The sequence below is a fragment of the Epinephelus moara genome, chromosome 11 (assembly GCF_006386435.1).
Source record: "Epinephelus moara isolate mb chromosome 11, YSFRI_EMoa_1.0, whole genome shotgun sequence".
Classification (NCBI taxonomy): domain Eukaryota; kingdom Metazoa; phylum Chordata; class Actinopteri; order Perciformes; family Serranidae; genus Epinephelus; species Epinephelus moara.
The window spans coordinates 22,594,047-22,610,958 of record NC_065516.1 but is presented as its reverse complement, the minus strand read 5'-3'; the positions used below and the strand labels follow the sequence as shown (position 1 = coordinate 22,610,958).

Here is a 16,912-nt window from a genome sequence, read left to right as displayed (position 1 = left end):
GTATCAAAATGTATAATTTTCAGCAGCGGCCTGTGTGACAGCTGCTGCGGTCGGAATTATAAATGCTCAGAAGTCTAGTGTGTTTCATTTTTGTAATTTATAGGCTTCAGAAAACATACAAGACACATTTTTAGTAAAAGACATAGGAAGGGAAGCTCGTAGGTTTTATCTAAACAGAGTTATTTGCATTATAAAAACCCAAACGGTCTGTCAGACCGTCGTGGCGGTTCTAGTTAACTGAATTTGGCCAAAGAATATTCAGCAAAATACTTAAGCCTAATACAAGTGACCACAAGGCAATGGCAAAAATGTTTCACGAGCAAAGGTGACAGATTCAGCACCGGACAGCACCCATGCACCTGCCAGTAACCAGACAATATATCCAAAATGCGACAGCAAGTGTATTTATTCCATATGCATAATTAATGAAAACAAACAACTATGCATTGGCAATATTGTTTCGGATCACAACATCATAACTTAAGAAACTGAATTAATAGTGAAATTAATAACATAGGCTACAAAGTGCAGCCGCAACAAGAAGTGCAAACAGCTTGTGTCTAATGATTCGGATCACAACATCATAACTTCAGAAATTAAATTAATAATGACATTAATGAAATTGCATTGGAACAGAATGGCTACTTGTGAACTTTTTAATGTTTTTTTTAACTTAAAAATATATATTATAAAATATAAAATAAAATGCTTGAGGGGCTTAACTGGGGCTACACAGATTTTTGACAGGGCTATAGCACCCCCTAGCCCCGGTGTAGCGCCGTCCCTGGTGTGAGAATGTATTGCGTTAGCACCTTGGTAACATGATCGCAGTCCGCAAAAATACATAGCTTATGCACAGATTGATGGCTCATGATTATGTGGGATATGTACGAATTTTGCTGCATTACTTTTCCCTGGAAACCGTACAAACACGTCATGAGAACAGCCTGCTCTGAGTGGTCGTACAAATGCAAACATGACTGAACTGAACTAAACACAGACAGTTCAGTTATATATATGTATAAATGATGTTACTGTGTCCACTCTCACATGATAAATACATGTAGTGTTGATGAGGGGGTTATTAACAAGGTCACGGGGGTACATCAAACTATAAAAGGTTGCGAACCAATGCTTTAGAGGTTAGAGATGGACCAGATGACCCTGAATGTCACATGTTTGCCCGGCTGAGTTGTCCTTGAGCGAGACACTGTATACCTATCTGCTTCAAGATCAGCGCTATAGCTGCTTCCCTTATGGAAATCAATAATGTATCACATGAATCATTAGTTCACACACAAGGGCAGAGATCGGACCGTTCTTGTAATCTATCTGAAATGCTGTGACAGTCCGTCCTCCAAGCTCCGACAGATGAGCCCTTTTTTTTTTTTTAAACTGTTATTTCTGGATACTGAACACCTCTACTGGGACATACAGTATTGGGGTTAAGTGCCTTGCTCAAGGGCACTTGAACCATTGATGGGTGAGATAGAGGTTGAAATTACTCAGCAGCTTTGTTTCCACTGAGATTTTCCAGCTGCAAGCCCCCCGCTCTGTGTCCCACACCGTATTTTGCATTCAGTGTATTATGGTGATAAATACGAGTCAAGGGCAGGCTGTGTTACTGCCTGTGTGTGTGTGAGGTGATGTAAGTTAAGCTTCCTGGGATAAACAACAGAAATATTGCAATTTTAAGCATGAGACACACTCCTTCTCTTTCTCTGTTTTCCTCTGCAGACTAGTTCAAGGCAGTTCTTAGCGGGATCACTGTTGTGTAGCTGGTGTTGCTTGTGGCGTGGCGTTGGGGGTACACATCTCTGCTAATCGCTGTTCGGGGCACGGACCCTGCTCACTAGCCATGACACCCAGGGTGTGGTGAATCCTATCAGTCCCCGGCAGATCCTGTGGCCTCCTCGTTTCACAGCTACAGTTCTGTGTAGTTGGGCTGTCATCCGCGGGGTCAACAAAGCCCCGTTGAGTGGGTATAAGCTATATAGCTAATCTTTACAGCGCCGTTTGATCGCAAAGAGCTTTTCACAACAGCCTTTTGTTTGCTCAGGCCGCGTTTTTGAATAGTCATGTATGTTTGTTTTGGAAATCGAAAAGCTTTTCGACGTGGTAGATTGAAAACCGCAGACGTGCGCTCGATACAGGGAGCTGTGAAAATATGACAGAGACAATCACCTCTGCCAAAATTGTGTTTTAGCTGTGATTGAAAGGCCTGCAGGTAATCAAACTGTGAAGAATGCTTCCTTTTTCCTTCCCCATCTCTCTACCTCTTCCTCTGTCTGTGTCCCCAACTCCATCCACAGCTGTGCCTGGTGTGATTAATGGCAGCCATTCATTAGCTTGATCAACCACTTTAGCAGAGATTATTAATCAGATGCTTATTTAAATGTCACCGCCAAGCAGCTGAGAGGAAATGAGGCCACTGGGAAATTGAGTTTTTGTGTGTGGGCTGCTTGTGTGTGTGTGCTCTGCATGTTTGTGTCCTTTGGTTCCTGGAATATTGCCACACACTGATAACCATGAGCCTCATTCATATGCTGTTTAACATACATTGGGCTCGGCAGCTAATACTGAAGGGAGGCGGCGGAGCCTAATGCTCAGTTCCAAATGAGACGTGGTGTGTCTCATTAATAAAACATAGTGTTGTGCCTGTATTATGAAGAGCAATACAGTAATTCAGGGACTGTACAGTTACTAGAAATTTACATCTCCTGACAGTTCTGCAATGCTCTGTTTCATCTGTGTGTGTGCGCGCTGTCTCAATAAAGGACATTTCCCACTACACAGCCAAACAGAGCTAATCAGGGCCTACTCATCATTTGTTTCAGAATTTTTTACTAGAACAAATTCCTAATGATTATTTTTGTGTCTGGCTGCCAAACTGAATTACCGTCGCCGCACTGCAAGCACTATAAACATGTTTTTGGAGCAATGTGATGAGCAAATTTAAGCTGGCATTTGCAAGCTGCTGGTGTTTGTTTCCGGAGGCATTTGCACATAACTTCTGTAAATTCCGCTCTGCCTGTGCATCTCTATGGCTTTCATTCGCAGGCATACACCTGCTGTACATTGGTGTGAACATTGTTCTGTGTTGTCGGATGATGACAGCGTTTTGCTCTTTGAGGGGCTCGATGTGTGCGTGAACAGCGCTGTAGGACAACTTAAAGTCTGCGTCCCGCGGCTTTAAAGTGAGCATTTTCAGTGTTGCAAAGGGTAAATACAGTAAGCCCCAGAAGATTACACTCTTCGTCGAGCTCCATGAAGAGAGGAGAGGGTGTGGCCGTGTGTGGATGTGCTCTGAATTCAGCTCAGTCAGGCAAAGCCGCTTCTACAATGCAGTGGAGAGAGTGAGCAGCTATAGAGAGGCTGCAGTGTGAATACAATGGCAGCTCATGTCAGCACATACTCTGGTGAAATTTCTCTCCGTGCTCACTTTGGTGTGCTACCTTGATATTTATTATTCATCATAGCAACATACAGAGATGCTTTTGAAGTTTCATGTTTACCCTGTAATCAAATATTTCACAGCGTGACGGAGGTGAGGCAACCGGCGTATAAACCAACAAGGTGAAATCACATGCTGTGGAAAGAGCACACGTACTTTATAGTTCATCAATCATTTTATCAATCAATGTAATTGATTGGATCGATTAATCAAGGACGGCAGCGAAGGAGAGGAGGTGATTGATGGCGGAGGGGATGGAACTCACCTGATTGAAATTCAGGAGCTGGAGTCTTATAAAGGTCAAGGGTCGCACGAGAGGCATTTATAGGCACAGCAGCCTCTTACCGGTACCTTTGTTGCCATGTTAAGAAAAGCCTTTATCAAAAGTGTTTGTGCGTGTGTGTGTGTGTGTGTCTGCATACATCACGCATCTATTCCTCGGAGGTTACTTGGCCTTGTCATCGTGGTGGGTTAAGTGATGCCAAAGCCCAATAATAAATCTCTGGCGCAACCAGCAGAGATGACCTTAAGGTCACTGTTTCATTAACTGTCTTCCACTTTGATTTTCTCATCCCGCGTTCCTGTCTGCTTCCCTGCCCCGCTACCTGCTCGCTACACACACCTATAGTAAGCATCCCGTGGAGGGCAACATGGATAGACATAGGAAGGTGACTTGTGTATAAGGTATGAATTAACATGCTGACAGGAATAGTTCAACATGTTTAGGAAAACAGTTCCCTTTCTTGCTGGGAGTTAGATGAGATGATCAATACCACTCTCATATCTGTATCTTCAATATGAAGCGACAGACAGACGACCGTTAGCTTAGCTTAGCATAAAGACTGGAAACAGGTAGCCTGGATCTGCCCAAAGGTAAGAGCCATCTACCAGCAACTCTAAAGCTCAGAAAATAACACATGGTATCTTGTTTGCTTAATCTGTTCAGGAAGCAAAGTATAAAATGACAAGTTGTTTTACGGCGGACTATTTCCCCATCAACATTTGATTGTGGGACCCATGTGAGTAGTAAATGGGCTGAAAAATTGGCCCTATATTGGATTGTTCATGTGGTCCATATTGGCCCTATACAATCGCTCACATGGTGGGTTTGCCCAAGCCCAAGTTTACCCAAGGGCTACCTGTGTACAAAGTGGGTATGGGTCCAAAATGGACATCCTATCTGGGGCCCATTTGGGTAAAACCACTCATGTGGGCAAATGTCATAGAAGCCAATATGGAACCCATGGACAGTCCCATATAGGGCCCCTTTTTCAGCCTATTTACTTCCCACATGGGCTCCACATACAAATGTTGGCTGTGTTTATTGGCCAGACATATTAAACAAACAAGACACAACAGTTCAGTTAATGAGCTTAAAGCTGCTGAGTTCTTTTCCTTCCTTTCCACTCTTAATGCAAAGCTAATCGTCCCCATGCTCTAGCCCACAGACTATGGACAACATGACATCTCGATTGCCTCATGGTGGCTGGCTGCAGCACATGTCATAAACCCGGCCCCCTCCATGTTAGCAGATGAGACATGGGCCAAACTAAAAGATCAAAGTACACGTCAAATAAATTTTCCCCAAAGATGATTTCTGTCATTTTAGGTAGTTCTTATCATCCTGGTATAAGTTCAAGTGCTCATTTCTCTGAAAAGTTTCGTTTTAATTAGTTATTTGATGCTGTAATAAGGGGGTCTGATGTCAAAATTGACAGCTGTGTGTGCCAGTTGGTGTGCTCCTGATCAATGGCGCCGCTTGTCATTGGTTGCACAGGAGTAATTGACCATGGAGATCACTACTGTGCAGACTCTGGCTCCAAATGATGCCACCAGCGCAAGATGGCAGTGCCTGCATTCAGGATATTTTGCCTTAATTTCTAACAATGGGAGTAAATGGAGATCTGTATGGTAAATATGAGGCAGTATATAGAGTGGAATCAGTCTCTTCATTCAACTCTCAGTTGAAAAGACATTAGATTTCACAAGATGTCAAACTATTCCTTTAAAAGGTTTACAGTTAAAATGATTGGTCCGGCGACATAAATTTAATTTGCAACTCTTTCAATAGTCATGTAATCATAAGTCAAGTCATTTTTGAAGCTAGAAAGTCACATTTTTAAGGTTATAGAGTGATGTGAATATTTGTTGTTTTTTGATGTTTTATTGTGATAAACTTCTTAAACCTATCTCCTCCCACAATTTTTGCTCAATTGACACCAAACTTGCTACAGAGCATCTTCAGACTGTCCTACAAAAACTATGTTTCTCAGATTTTTGATTTATCAAAAATTGAGCCTACAGTGCATCAAAATGTTTGACTGTAAACAGTACTGTAAACATATACATGCAAATTCTTGCCAAATAAATCTTCAGTGTTCATGAAAAAAATGACAAAATTCTGGAGTCATGGTAGATGATGTGTGGCAAATTTCAGAATTTTATCTCAAAAACTGAATTTTTGACAGCATTTTGAATTTTGCTCTAATGTGAACAATTGGAGTCAATGTAAAAATGGCAATTTTAAACATCAGTTTTTCACTTATGGAGCAAATCAATCATTGTTACAAACAAATTACCAACATCTCCATGCTGTCTAGATGCAATATGTGTATTTTCAGATTTTTGTCTTAATAACTGAATTTTTTACAGTGGTTTCAAATCTGCCTTTCCATGCACGGATGGCTGCTTTCCTACACAACAGTGAATGGCTTACTCAATTTGTGAAGCCACTGTTGAGTTGCTACTTGCCAATTAGCTCAGAGCGGTAGATGACCGTCTTAGGTTCCAGAGGTTGCGGATTCGAGCCTCAACTGGTGCAGAATCCACATTGTAATGTAAACATCTTCTTGTGCTCCAGCTTATTGCTTAAAATTGCCTGAGCGTGACTGATCACTGTGCAGCATCTTCAAGTCTTTTTTCTGCTAGAAAATCTGCCTTCTCATGCTTGAAAATAAACCAAACTTTGCACAAAGATCCAGTGTCAATACTTCAGTGTGAAACCATCTGAGGCTTCTCACTTTGCACATAGCTCAACCAGTTAAACATCAGTTTTTCACTTATGAAGCAAATCAATCATTGTTAAAATAAATTACCAACATCTCCATGCTGTCTAGATGCAATATGTGTATTTTCAGATTTTTGTTTCGATAACTGAATTTTTTACAGTGCTTTGAAATCTGCTTTTCCATGCATGGACTGCTGCTAAACCTGCACCTCTGGCTTAGTCAATTTGTGAAGCTACACATGAATTGTCACTGACTAATTAGCTCAGTGAGATAGAAATTGATTCTTCGTCTCAGAGGTTGTGAGTTCAAGCCTCAGCTGATGCAAAAGGCAGATTGTGTTGCTAAATTCCTAAATGTCTTCCAATTCTTCTGCTTGTTGCTCAGAATTGCCTAAAAATGCCCGGACCCGACCCATCGCTGCGCAGCAGCTATAATTAGTGTATAAGATCCTCTCTGTTCATTTGTGTGAATGAGGGAAGAGGCTGGATAGCTTTGATCCACTTCTATGTGAACTAATAGACAAGAAATCACAGTAGATGTCTGTGTTTTGCTCTTGAAAGAAGACAAAATCACTTCATTTGCACAGCTCACCACCTCTCCAGATGGAACGTGGCTACGTGGGTGAACATGTTTGAACTGTACAAGCAAAAAATTGCCTTCCCCGGAGACAAATAAAGAGTTGTTCACTACCAGTTAGCTATCCAAGGCCAGAGGAGCCACGTGTATTTTTAAATTATACGGTATTCCCCATTCAGCTTTTTATAAATCTTATCATTCGAGCCTTAGTTGAAAGCAACAATTAATCATGAGGGAATTGTGGTGAAAGCCTCAGGAGAAGCTCTTGAGTAGACTCTAAGCACCTCTCATGACTGCTTTTGTGTGCACATGAATGTTTTACTTTGTCCCTGTTTGAAAGTGCCAAGGAGAGAGGGTTTTCTGCAGCCTTGCTAGATTTGTCACAGGTATTCATCGGGCTTTCTGTCTTTCCACCATAAGGGGAGTTTCACCTCCTCTGAATCCCCTCTAGAGCACGGCTGAAATCGGGCCAAGAATCTCTCTCCTTTGATTATAGGTTTTATGCAGCAAGTGTCATCATCAAACACGCTGAATGCTCATCCTCCCTCACCCACCATTTCACTGACTTTTTATTTTATTTTATTTTTTTATTTTTCATCTGGTGATCTCTCAGCACTGCCAGGTATACAGGACTTGCTCCTTATGGCCGGCGTACACACACTGAAGCTCTGACTCATGTCTAGACAGAAAAATTAGGGCATACATACAGACAAAAAAGACTGTGACATTTAGGCAAGGTGTTCACGCTGTGCAATCAGACCTCATTTTCCACACTGAGCTCAGTCAGTGGTAGCCATGTCTCGATTTGGCAAGGAACAATCAGATTTAATGTGAAGCCTTTTTTGTGTTTCCTATTTCCGCAGGCTCTGTCCTCAAATGAATGCAGCCCAGAGCTCACAGCTAACGGCGTATCTTTGAAAGCACAACTGCTCTGTCACCAGGCTGGAATAAAGTGGTATCAGCAGGGATGTATTGAATGTTGAGGAGGGGGGTTTCTTTCATTTCAAAGACAATGCTCTATGTCATAGCACAGCGACAAGGTGACATGCCGTGACATTATGGTGGGATATTAGCTCAGGAATTGGTCTGAAGACAATTATCCTGTGACCACATTGAAGGGGACCTATACAGTTTTATTTTCGCGCCTTGTAGTATTATATTGAAGGATAGTCAGATTCAAAGAGTTCAAAGTTTCAAATAATGAAGTAAATATACATAGAATTATAGCTGCTACGCAGCGATGGGTCGGGTCCGGGCATTTTTAGGCAATTCTGAGCAACCTCTGGAACCTAAGACAGTCATCTACTGCTCTGAGCTAATTGGCAAGCAGCAACTCAACAGTGGCTTCACAAATTGAGTAAGCCATTCACTGTTGTGTAGGAAAGCAGCCATCCATGCATGGAAAGGCAGATTTGAAACCACAGTAAAAAAATTCAGTTATTAAAGCTATAGTGCGTAACTTCTGTCGCCTCCCAGCGGATAATGCGTTATTACAACTAATAAGCCAGCGGCACTTCCATGTACACAGAGTAACACTCGCCAGTCGCCACACACCGTACACAGATTAACACTTGCCTTTGTGGTAGGATCCACTTCTGAACTGTGTCTGGGCCACTTCTCCACCATGTTGCTTTCGCTTTCTACCTGCGCTCTACCTCTCCGCTCTTCCTCCCCCTCCCTTCTTGTTGTGAGGAAGCATTTCCCGTGTGCCAGCGCGGGAATGTCGCTGGTCGACACGCATGCTAAAAATGATATATATTGAAAAATACCGCGAGATGTTAGAGGAGCCAATCGGCTTAATCAGCATTGTGTCATCTCCTCTAGTAGTGGCTTGGGTTAAAACGGACATTTACGGACCAGTAGAAGTTACGCACTATAGCTTTAAGACAAAAATCTGAAAATACACATATTGCATCTAGACAGCATGGAGATGTTTGTAATTTGTTTGTAACAATAATTGATTTGCTCCATAAGTGAAAAACTGATGTTTAAAATTGCCATTTTTACATTGACTCCAATTGATCACATTAGAGCAAAATTCAAAATGCTGTAAAAAATTCAGTTTTTGAGATAAAATTCTGAAATTTGCCACACATCATCTACCATGACTCGAGAATTTTGTCATTTTTTCATGAACATTGAAGATTTATTTAGCAAGAATTTGCATGTATATGTTTACAGCACCATTTACAGTCAAACATTTTGATGCACTGTAGGCTCAATTTTTGATAAATCAAAAATCTGAGAAACATAGTTTTCGTAGGACAGTCTGAAGATGCTCTGTAGCAAGTTTGGTGTCAATTGAGCAAAAATTGTGGGAGGAGATAGGTTTAAGAAGTTTTACAGTTTTTGAAAAAAATAGAGTGATGAACTTCATAATTTTGTACAAATGTACAAAAGTTTCTTCAGTATTGGGGCTACAGTTTGATGAAAGTTGTGAAGTTGTAGCAAGTATGGTTGATTTGTTATGAATTTTCAAAGTTTTGAACTTTAGACGCTTGCTGTAGCGCCACCATCAGGACTATTGGCTTGAGTTTACAGCTGAGGATATCTGGCATGAGACTGGACCTTTGTGCAAAGTTTGGTGAGTTTTCACCAATGGGAAGTATGATTTCCTCGGAAGAAGAAGAAGAAGAAGAATACCTAGGATTACAATAGTGTCCTGGCAGTTTAGCTGCCCGGACCCTAATAATCTCTCAGGTTTCTAATGGTTCTGAACACTAACATTTTTTCTTACTCTGGCTACAGTATTACATTATAATGTGGCAGATTTCTTGATATAGTCATCAGACCCAGTCACACTACTGGAAGTGCTTACAAGGCATAGCCCAAATAAAGCTACATGTTAACGTCAGGGCAACATGTAAACTCGGTTGCCAGTGTTGTTAATTTCTCCTGGAGTTCAGGTCATATTCCTGATGGAAGATGTTTGGCTGTGTTTAGAAGCTGTTATTGGCAAGTTTTTCACGGTAGAAAGTGCCACTATTCTCCATTATTGTCACTTCCCAGCTGCAAGTACACAGCTAACGTACATGTGGCTACATGCTAACGTCAGGGAAACATGTGAACGCGGTTGCTGATGTTGTTCATTTCCCCCTGATTTCAGGTCACATTCCTGCTGGAACATGTTTGGCTTTGTTTAGAAGCTGCTAATGACAAGTTTTTCATGGTAGAAACTGCTGCTATTCTCCATTACTGTCATTCCTCAGCTGCAAGTCCACAGCTAACGTTCATGTAGCTACATGCTAACGTCAGGGAAACATGTAATCTTGGTTATTGATGTTTTCTCCCTGATTCTGGATCATATTTCTGCTGGAACATATCAGGTTGTGTTTAAAAGCTTTAAATGGTGATTGTGCATGTTAAAAGGTGCCGATATACAGTAATCAGTCCTCAAATCTGGTGTGAGTTAACATTTTAGCACTCGTGGTTCCCTCGTCTCAAAGTTAATAGGTTTGTTGAATTGGTTTCTTGTTAGATGCCTGAAGTAAGGTATGTGGAACTTAAACTCTTGAGAGACTTCCATGTTTTGTTCTACGACATTAAAGTACACCAGTAAATACCACACTCATGAACTTTGAAGCTTCTATGTGTCTTTAAAAAGGTGTTTGCTAGGAGGTGGCTAGATGAGGCTACAGAACGTCATCATGCCGAGCCACGCCGAACATGGCTTCACAAGCCATGTTTCCATTAGCCTGTTTATATGCGCATCTAGAAATATCGCATTGGAAAATTATGATGGAAACGCTAGAATTCGAATGAAAGTCTCCTGATTTGCACAAACTAAAATACGCTCGCTTTAGCCGGGTTTTGGTTGATTCGAAAAAATGTTGATTCGCAAAACGGGGGATGGAAACAGTTATGTTCAAATTAAAAAAATGAAAATGCATTTACAAGCTGGTTGCCAACCGACAGAAAACGTAGAAGAAGAAGAATGCAAGACTTGTTTTGTTTCCGTTTCTGCGGAAAACTCGCACGAGTTCATAGTTTTCACCAAAGTCCGTACATTTAATGGAAACATACAGGATTTGTATTTCTTTTAATGCACATTTCCCAATGATTGGAATCACTTTTGGATGGAAACATAGCTACTGTCTTGTTATGGTGGTGACGTTAGGTCATGCGACTGTAGTAGTTCGTTTATAGCCTAACATTAGCTTTTAACTTCTGCCGATTGCATTTAGGTTTCAGTAATCATGAAAGTGGTATTAAATTTTGAAGATTATCTTGCTGAACAAAATGTGGAAGTATCGTAAACGTTTGTTTGGCACAGAGCTTATTTTCAACAATAATCCAAAATCCAATGGAATAATCTGATCGTTTTTTTTGTTGAAGGACACAGAGTAATGCTAACTTCCATGTTGGCCTAAAAATTAATGTCATCCCTGGCTAAACCACTGTATTCTCAGCTACAGTCATTACTTGAGTGTAATGGCAGTGCAGAGACTCGGAGATATGGAAGACCCAGAAACGTGGACCAGTCAGAGCCGACAGGACTTTTTCGGGAGGGGGGCCTAAACAGACAGCCGCTAAAGGGGAGCGTCTCAGACAGAGGGTGAACACAGGTGTTAAAGCACAGACAGTACGAGGATAGTAAAGTAGTTTTAACTATAAGCTTATAAACATGTTCTAGTAGAAACCTTAAATACAGGTATAAATCTGAGAATGAGCACAATAGGTCCTCTTTAATAGCTTTTATCATACTTTGTTCACATTGAGAACTCAGACAGATCTATTAAGAAGTTATAAATAAGTGACACAAAGGCTCATAACAATAAAATCAATTCTTTTGTCTTTGTAAAATTACAATTCACCTTTACTTCAAAGTCATTTATGCTTTAGACACTGATATATCTGAAATAGTGCCAGAGCTTGGAGAATAAAACACACCAAAGTCCCTGCACAGTGCACACACAGAAATGATGACGTGAAAAGAACAGTAGAGATTGTTCAGGAGTCGATTTCTGTCTTGTGTGAAGTCATCTGAGGAGCGATATTGAATCTATGGGGATAAGAGACAAGACTGTGATGTTTCACTAGCAAGACAAGGTAACACACCTCAGCGAGGCCGGGCCTGTTGATGTAATTTAATGCAACATTATACAGAAAAAAAAGGGGTTCAAGCTGACTTTCAAAACTTCACCAGACACTTCCCTTATTGTATTTAGCTGACAAAACGTAGGCTATGGCCTCCGCTTTGTTAAAGTTTCTGTTATATTCTTAGTGTGTTAAAGTTTGGTTAAGGATTAGATCCGTTGTCCCCAACGGTCTGCTAAAATTTCTGAAACCTTTCTTATAGATATTTCAAATGCTTTTGCTTTTCCATTTATCTCTGTTAAGCTTCAGTTCTGTTTTGTTCTGACACTGCAAAAGGGAACAAAGATAAGACTTACACTTATTTGGCGAGCTCAGAGGAGTTTTACTCATATTCAGTATGCTAGTCAAAAAAATATTATCCCTGGTGTGTTCTTATTGAGACTTACTGGTACTGTAAGTCATTGGTGTTTTGACAGTGACGTTATTGTCATAAGTCTTTACCTGAGACGGCTGTTGTACCCCCAAGTAAACAACATACCAATGCTTTGCACAGCTACTTTGTCTTAGAAAATGTATCAGTTCTTATTATACTAAACCTAATTAAACCAAATTACTCAGTTGCTGTAAAATACAGCTGCATATTCTAGTGATTAGCATGTTGAATGAAACCCCATGAGAACATCTAATGCACAAGAGTTTGACCTCGATCCTCTAAATTTGCTTGCAAAGACTTAATTGCCAGTAAATTTGGTTGATTCCAGATTTTGACTAATATAGCTCTAATGAGGGTGTTTTACATAATTTCAGTTGAGTGGGGATACTGTGGTGAGATCATTCTCTTCATTCGGTTAGCGTAAAAATTAGAGATGTCATTTTATGTTTTTCTGTCAAAAAAATATATTTTTATTGAATGAGCTGTACTTCCACAGACTAAACATGTGGCTGGAGTGGGTGTTTGCATGTATATTCCTCAGTTTAGGGTTTAATTACTTTATTAAATGCATTGACTACACATGCAACATGTCACATGGTGGTAAAATTGTAGCCATTCATGGCAGCATCACTACTGTAGTTCAAACTGAAATATCTCAACAACTACCAGAGGGATTGCCAATAAATTTGGTACAGACATCAGTGCCTCCCTCGTGATCACCTTTAATAACTGTAGTGATCCCCTGACTTTTCATCTAGTGCCATCATCAGGGTAAAATCTGAACTTGTCCAATACTTTGGTTTATGCCCACATATAATGACATTCCCATCAGCCTCAGCTGCATGTTGTGTATATTGCTAATTAGCTGTGTTGACAGCATGCGAACACAGTAAACATTATACCTGTTTTACATCAGTGTGTTAGCATTGTCATTGTGCTGAGGTTATTCTTTAAAATGTGACCTCTGTGCTATGGTTTGGGTGATCGATAGGAGTTTTGAGAAGAGAAGGATTTTGGGAAATGTGTAGTGCAAAGATGTGTTCAAACATCCGACTGCCCATTGTTCCAATAGTTGGTAATTTCGAAGACCCAGTAGTCTGAAAAATGTACCACTGGGCCAGAAACCTATTCATCCAACAGTTTGGAAAGCAGATGTGCATTGCTCAAAGGGTCTATTTGCCCAGTGGCACTCTCCAGTGGGTTTGGTTACCGTTCACATTTGAACCGATACTGGGTAGGGTAAGGGTTTGAGTGCCTGGAATTTCGCATCAGTAATTAGGTAACAGTACCCAACAGTACCTTTTTTCAGTACTTTACTTTCTCTGTATTAAACAAAAGTTTCATTTTTGAACAAGCTGCAGGGGTGACACAGTAGATTGTAAAGCAGTCCTGCTCCTGTGCTCTTTTCTCATCACATATGGAGCTAACCTTATGTCTCTGTCTGTCTGCCTGTGTGTGTGTCTGCCTGTCTAGCAGCGATGCTAGGCTTTTACTAAAATAATGTAAAAAATAAAAAACAGAATTGACCAGACATCAAAACTATCATGGCAGATCGCTGGTACAGCAATAGTTTTGGCTTGCTTGAAAGTAAACAGAGCAGCAGAGCTCTGGGGGCCGGTTACAGGGTGCTTTGTCTCTGGTCCAAAGTTGAATCCAGCAGCTCCATGGAGCTCCATTGCCAGTCTCAGAGCTCCGTAACTGGCTTCCTGGCTTTAGGGCACTTTTGCAGCTCTTCCACGTCTTAGCTTAACTCAATGTTCTCAGATGCGCTCTGAGGTACCAGAATTTGGCACTGGTGGATTTAACCCGATAGTACCAATATAGTAGTATAGTAGTAGTACTCTGAAAAGTACCAACTTCGGTACTGAACCCTACTCTCCTGGCCAAAGCACATGGCTGATAATTATGCAGAAGGATGTCAACAGACTCTCGGATTGGCTAGTACTTGTTACCTTCGTTGATTGGATTGGTTAGGTTTAGGCATGAGGAGTAAGATTGGTTAGGGGTAGGGTAAGAATAATGGGGTAAGCCAATCAGAGGCAAGTGGAGGGGTCATGCGTTCGACATAGTAGGAGGGTCCAATGATGACATTCTGCATAATTATTAGCTATGTGCTTATGTTTTGGAGAATGCCATAGAAAAATAGCACTTCTGAGCAGTGCATGTTTGTTTTTGGGATAATGGGCTGTGGGCCAAATGTCGTGTCGGTCCAGTGGGACATTTTTCGAAGTACTGGGCCTTTCAAATTATTAGCCATCAAAATAATGGCATGGCACTGTTCAAAAAAGTGCAACGATCATGCATTATTGGAGGTTTAAACAAAAAATTTCACACTCTGGAGCTCATGACCTTTGACCACAAGATTGCTCTTGTGGGTTTGAAAGATGACATGGCGAGCAGCCAATATGCCAACAGTTTTTCTTTTAAGCAACTGCAAAAAAGAGAGAATAGCAGAGCACCTAAGGGTGCCAAAATAATTTAGGAATGAGGGCAGCAATTTGTAGTTTTCACTACAGGAAGTTCCTCAGTACATTGTTACACCTGGTTGTTTTTGCCTCTGTGAAGATCCTGATGTTGTAATCATGTATTAAAAATGAATGCCTCCACCCCTCTTCTGCTCTCTCCTCAGATCCGGACTTTGCAGACTTGGGAGTCCCCCCACCTCTGCCCTGTAGGTATACTCCCTCTCTCTATCTTTCTGCCTCTGTTTCTTCCTTTATCTCTTTCTGTCTTTGTCTCACTTGTTTTCATGCCCACTCTTTTTATCTCAGTAAAGCTTATTTATACTGTGCTTCCTCCAATCATATACATTATGTAAAGTATGTATGTTTGTGTACCTGTCTGGTATTTGTGAGTCCAAGTGTTTGCTTGAACCGCATGCCTGTATATACGTGTGTTTGTGTGTGTTTATGCATATGTGTGTGTTTCAGCCTGTCAGTATGACATGGTTGGTCCAGAAGGTATCGTTGAGTCCCATCAGATCACCAGAGACGGGAAGGCTGGCGCCGCCGAGGCCGTCGACTGTAAATGGTACATCCATGCTCCGCCGCGCTCCAAGGTTAGTGACGCTAAGCTACGCTCCCATCCAACTGTGAATTAGATTTACTGCCAAATTTTGAAATGTCATACAGAATAAAGTGGAAATGAAATTGTGTTCCCATAAGCTGGGTTGATGACAGCAGAGCGCAGTTACGTCAGACAGCAAATCAAGAAAAATAGATGCCGGAAGATTGTTTGTCTTCATTCCTTGCAAAATTTAAAGCTTCAGCTTCAAGACTGTGTTGAGATATTGAGTATATTTTCCTATTAATTTGCTGTTTCCATTCAGCGTTCCTTCACACACGCAGTAAGATCAGGGGGTTTCATCAGGAAGCTTTGATATTGCATGTGGGTTTGTCTGCAGCTGTCAGCAGTATCCCAATGTGAGTGTTCGTGGCTGCGGGGGACTTGTTCCTCTGCTAGGGTCAGACAGATAGGCAGAAGGGTTTACTTGGGGTCAGGCCCATTTTTTTAATCAGCAAGCTGTTGCCAAGAGGAATAGAGGGATGGAAGAAGAAAGAGGGAGGGAGATGAGTGAGGGCAGACCGGACAGAGAGGGAGGCAGCGTTACTGCTGATGAAATAGTGTTGCCATGCAGTTTGACCCTGAGGCCTGCTACAGCCTCTATTTGTTTTCTCTGCCAGTCGCCACCCTGCATGCATAGACAAATACTGACAAACATCCACACACATCCACACACATCCACACCTTTAACATCCCCTAACACACACTAGACATGCTTCCTTATCTACCAGAGGTACCAGTGCTGCATTAATGCTACAGGATTAAAACTTTCCAGAGGGCAGTGCAGCAGTGCAGCAAAAGGCCAAACTTTATAAACGCTATAACTTCTCCTGTGAGTCTATATGGTCTGATCATATACGCAAGAACAGTCTAGTCCATGACTGCAGTAAACCTGCTCCTGAAATAGTGTTGGCCCTCTTCTGGGTGAATTTGCAGGGTTTGATTTAATGGAATAAGGCCACATTTTTACATTGACTTTTATGGTTAGAACAATTCAGTCAAGGACAGAGGGTATTATGAAGCCTGCATTTTGAGGATTTAAAGGGTTTGGTCACATTTATTACACTATAAATTGTGATGTAAAATAGATCTGCAATTTATGTTATAATGGCTTAAAAGTGCTTAACATTTTTTTCCGACATTTTAGCATATGTCGGCACAAAATGTCAAAATGTATAGAAAAACCTCCTTGAACCATAAAAAAGGTTATTGCAAGAAATAAAATCAATATAGATGAAACAGTGACTTAGGTCCAATCCCAATACACCCCTTGCCCATACCAGTAATCCTTTATCCCTTCGTTTTGCAAGTTCACATCAAGAGGTAGGGTGTCTTGATCCT

The 16,912-nt window shown here is 41.1% G+C and overlaps 1 protein-coding gene across 3 annotated transcripts in view; it reads left to right on the top strand.

The window, feature by feature from the left end:
• Positions 1-16,912, top strand: part of neto1l (neuropilin (NRP) and tolloid (TLL)-like 1, like) — a 119,609-nt gene that overhangs the window by 60,850 nt on the left and 41,847 nt on the right. For 2 of the 3 annotated variants that reach the window (XM_050056273.1, XM_050056274.1), the window contains exons 5-6: positions 15,138-15,179; positions 15,439-15,566. In XM_050056273.1, the coding sequence (XP_049912230.1) occupies positions 15,138-15,179; positions 15,439-15,566 (170 nt within the window). Of the gene's footprint in view, positions 1-15,137; positions 15,184-15,438; positions 15,567-16,912 lie in introns of all 3 variants that reach the window. The other variant, XR_007570663.1, reaches the window with a different exon arrangement.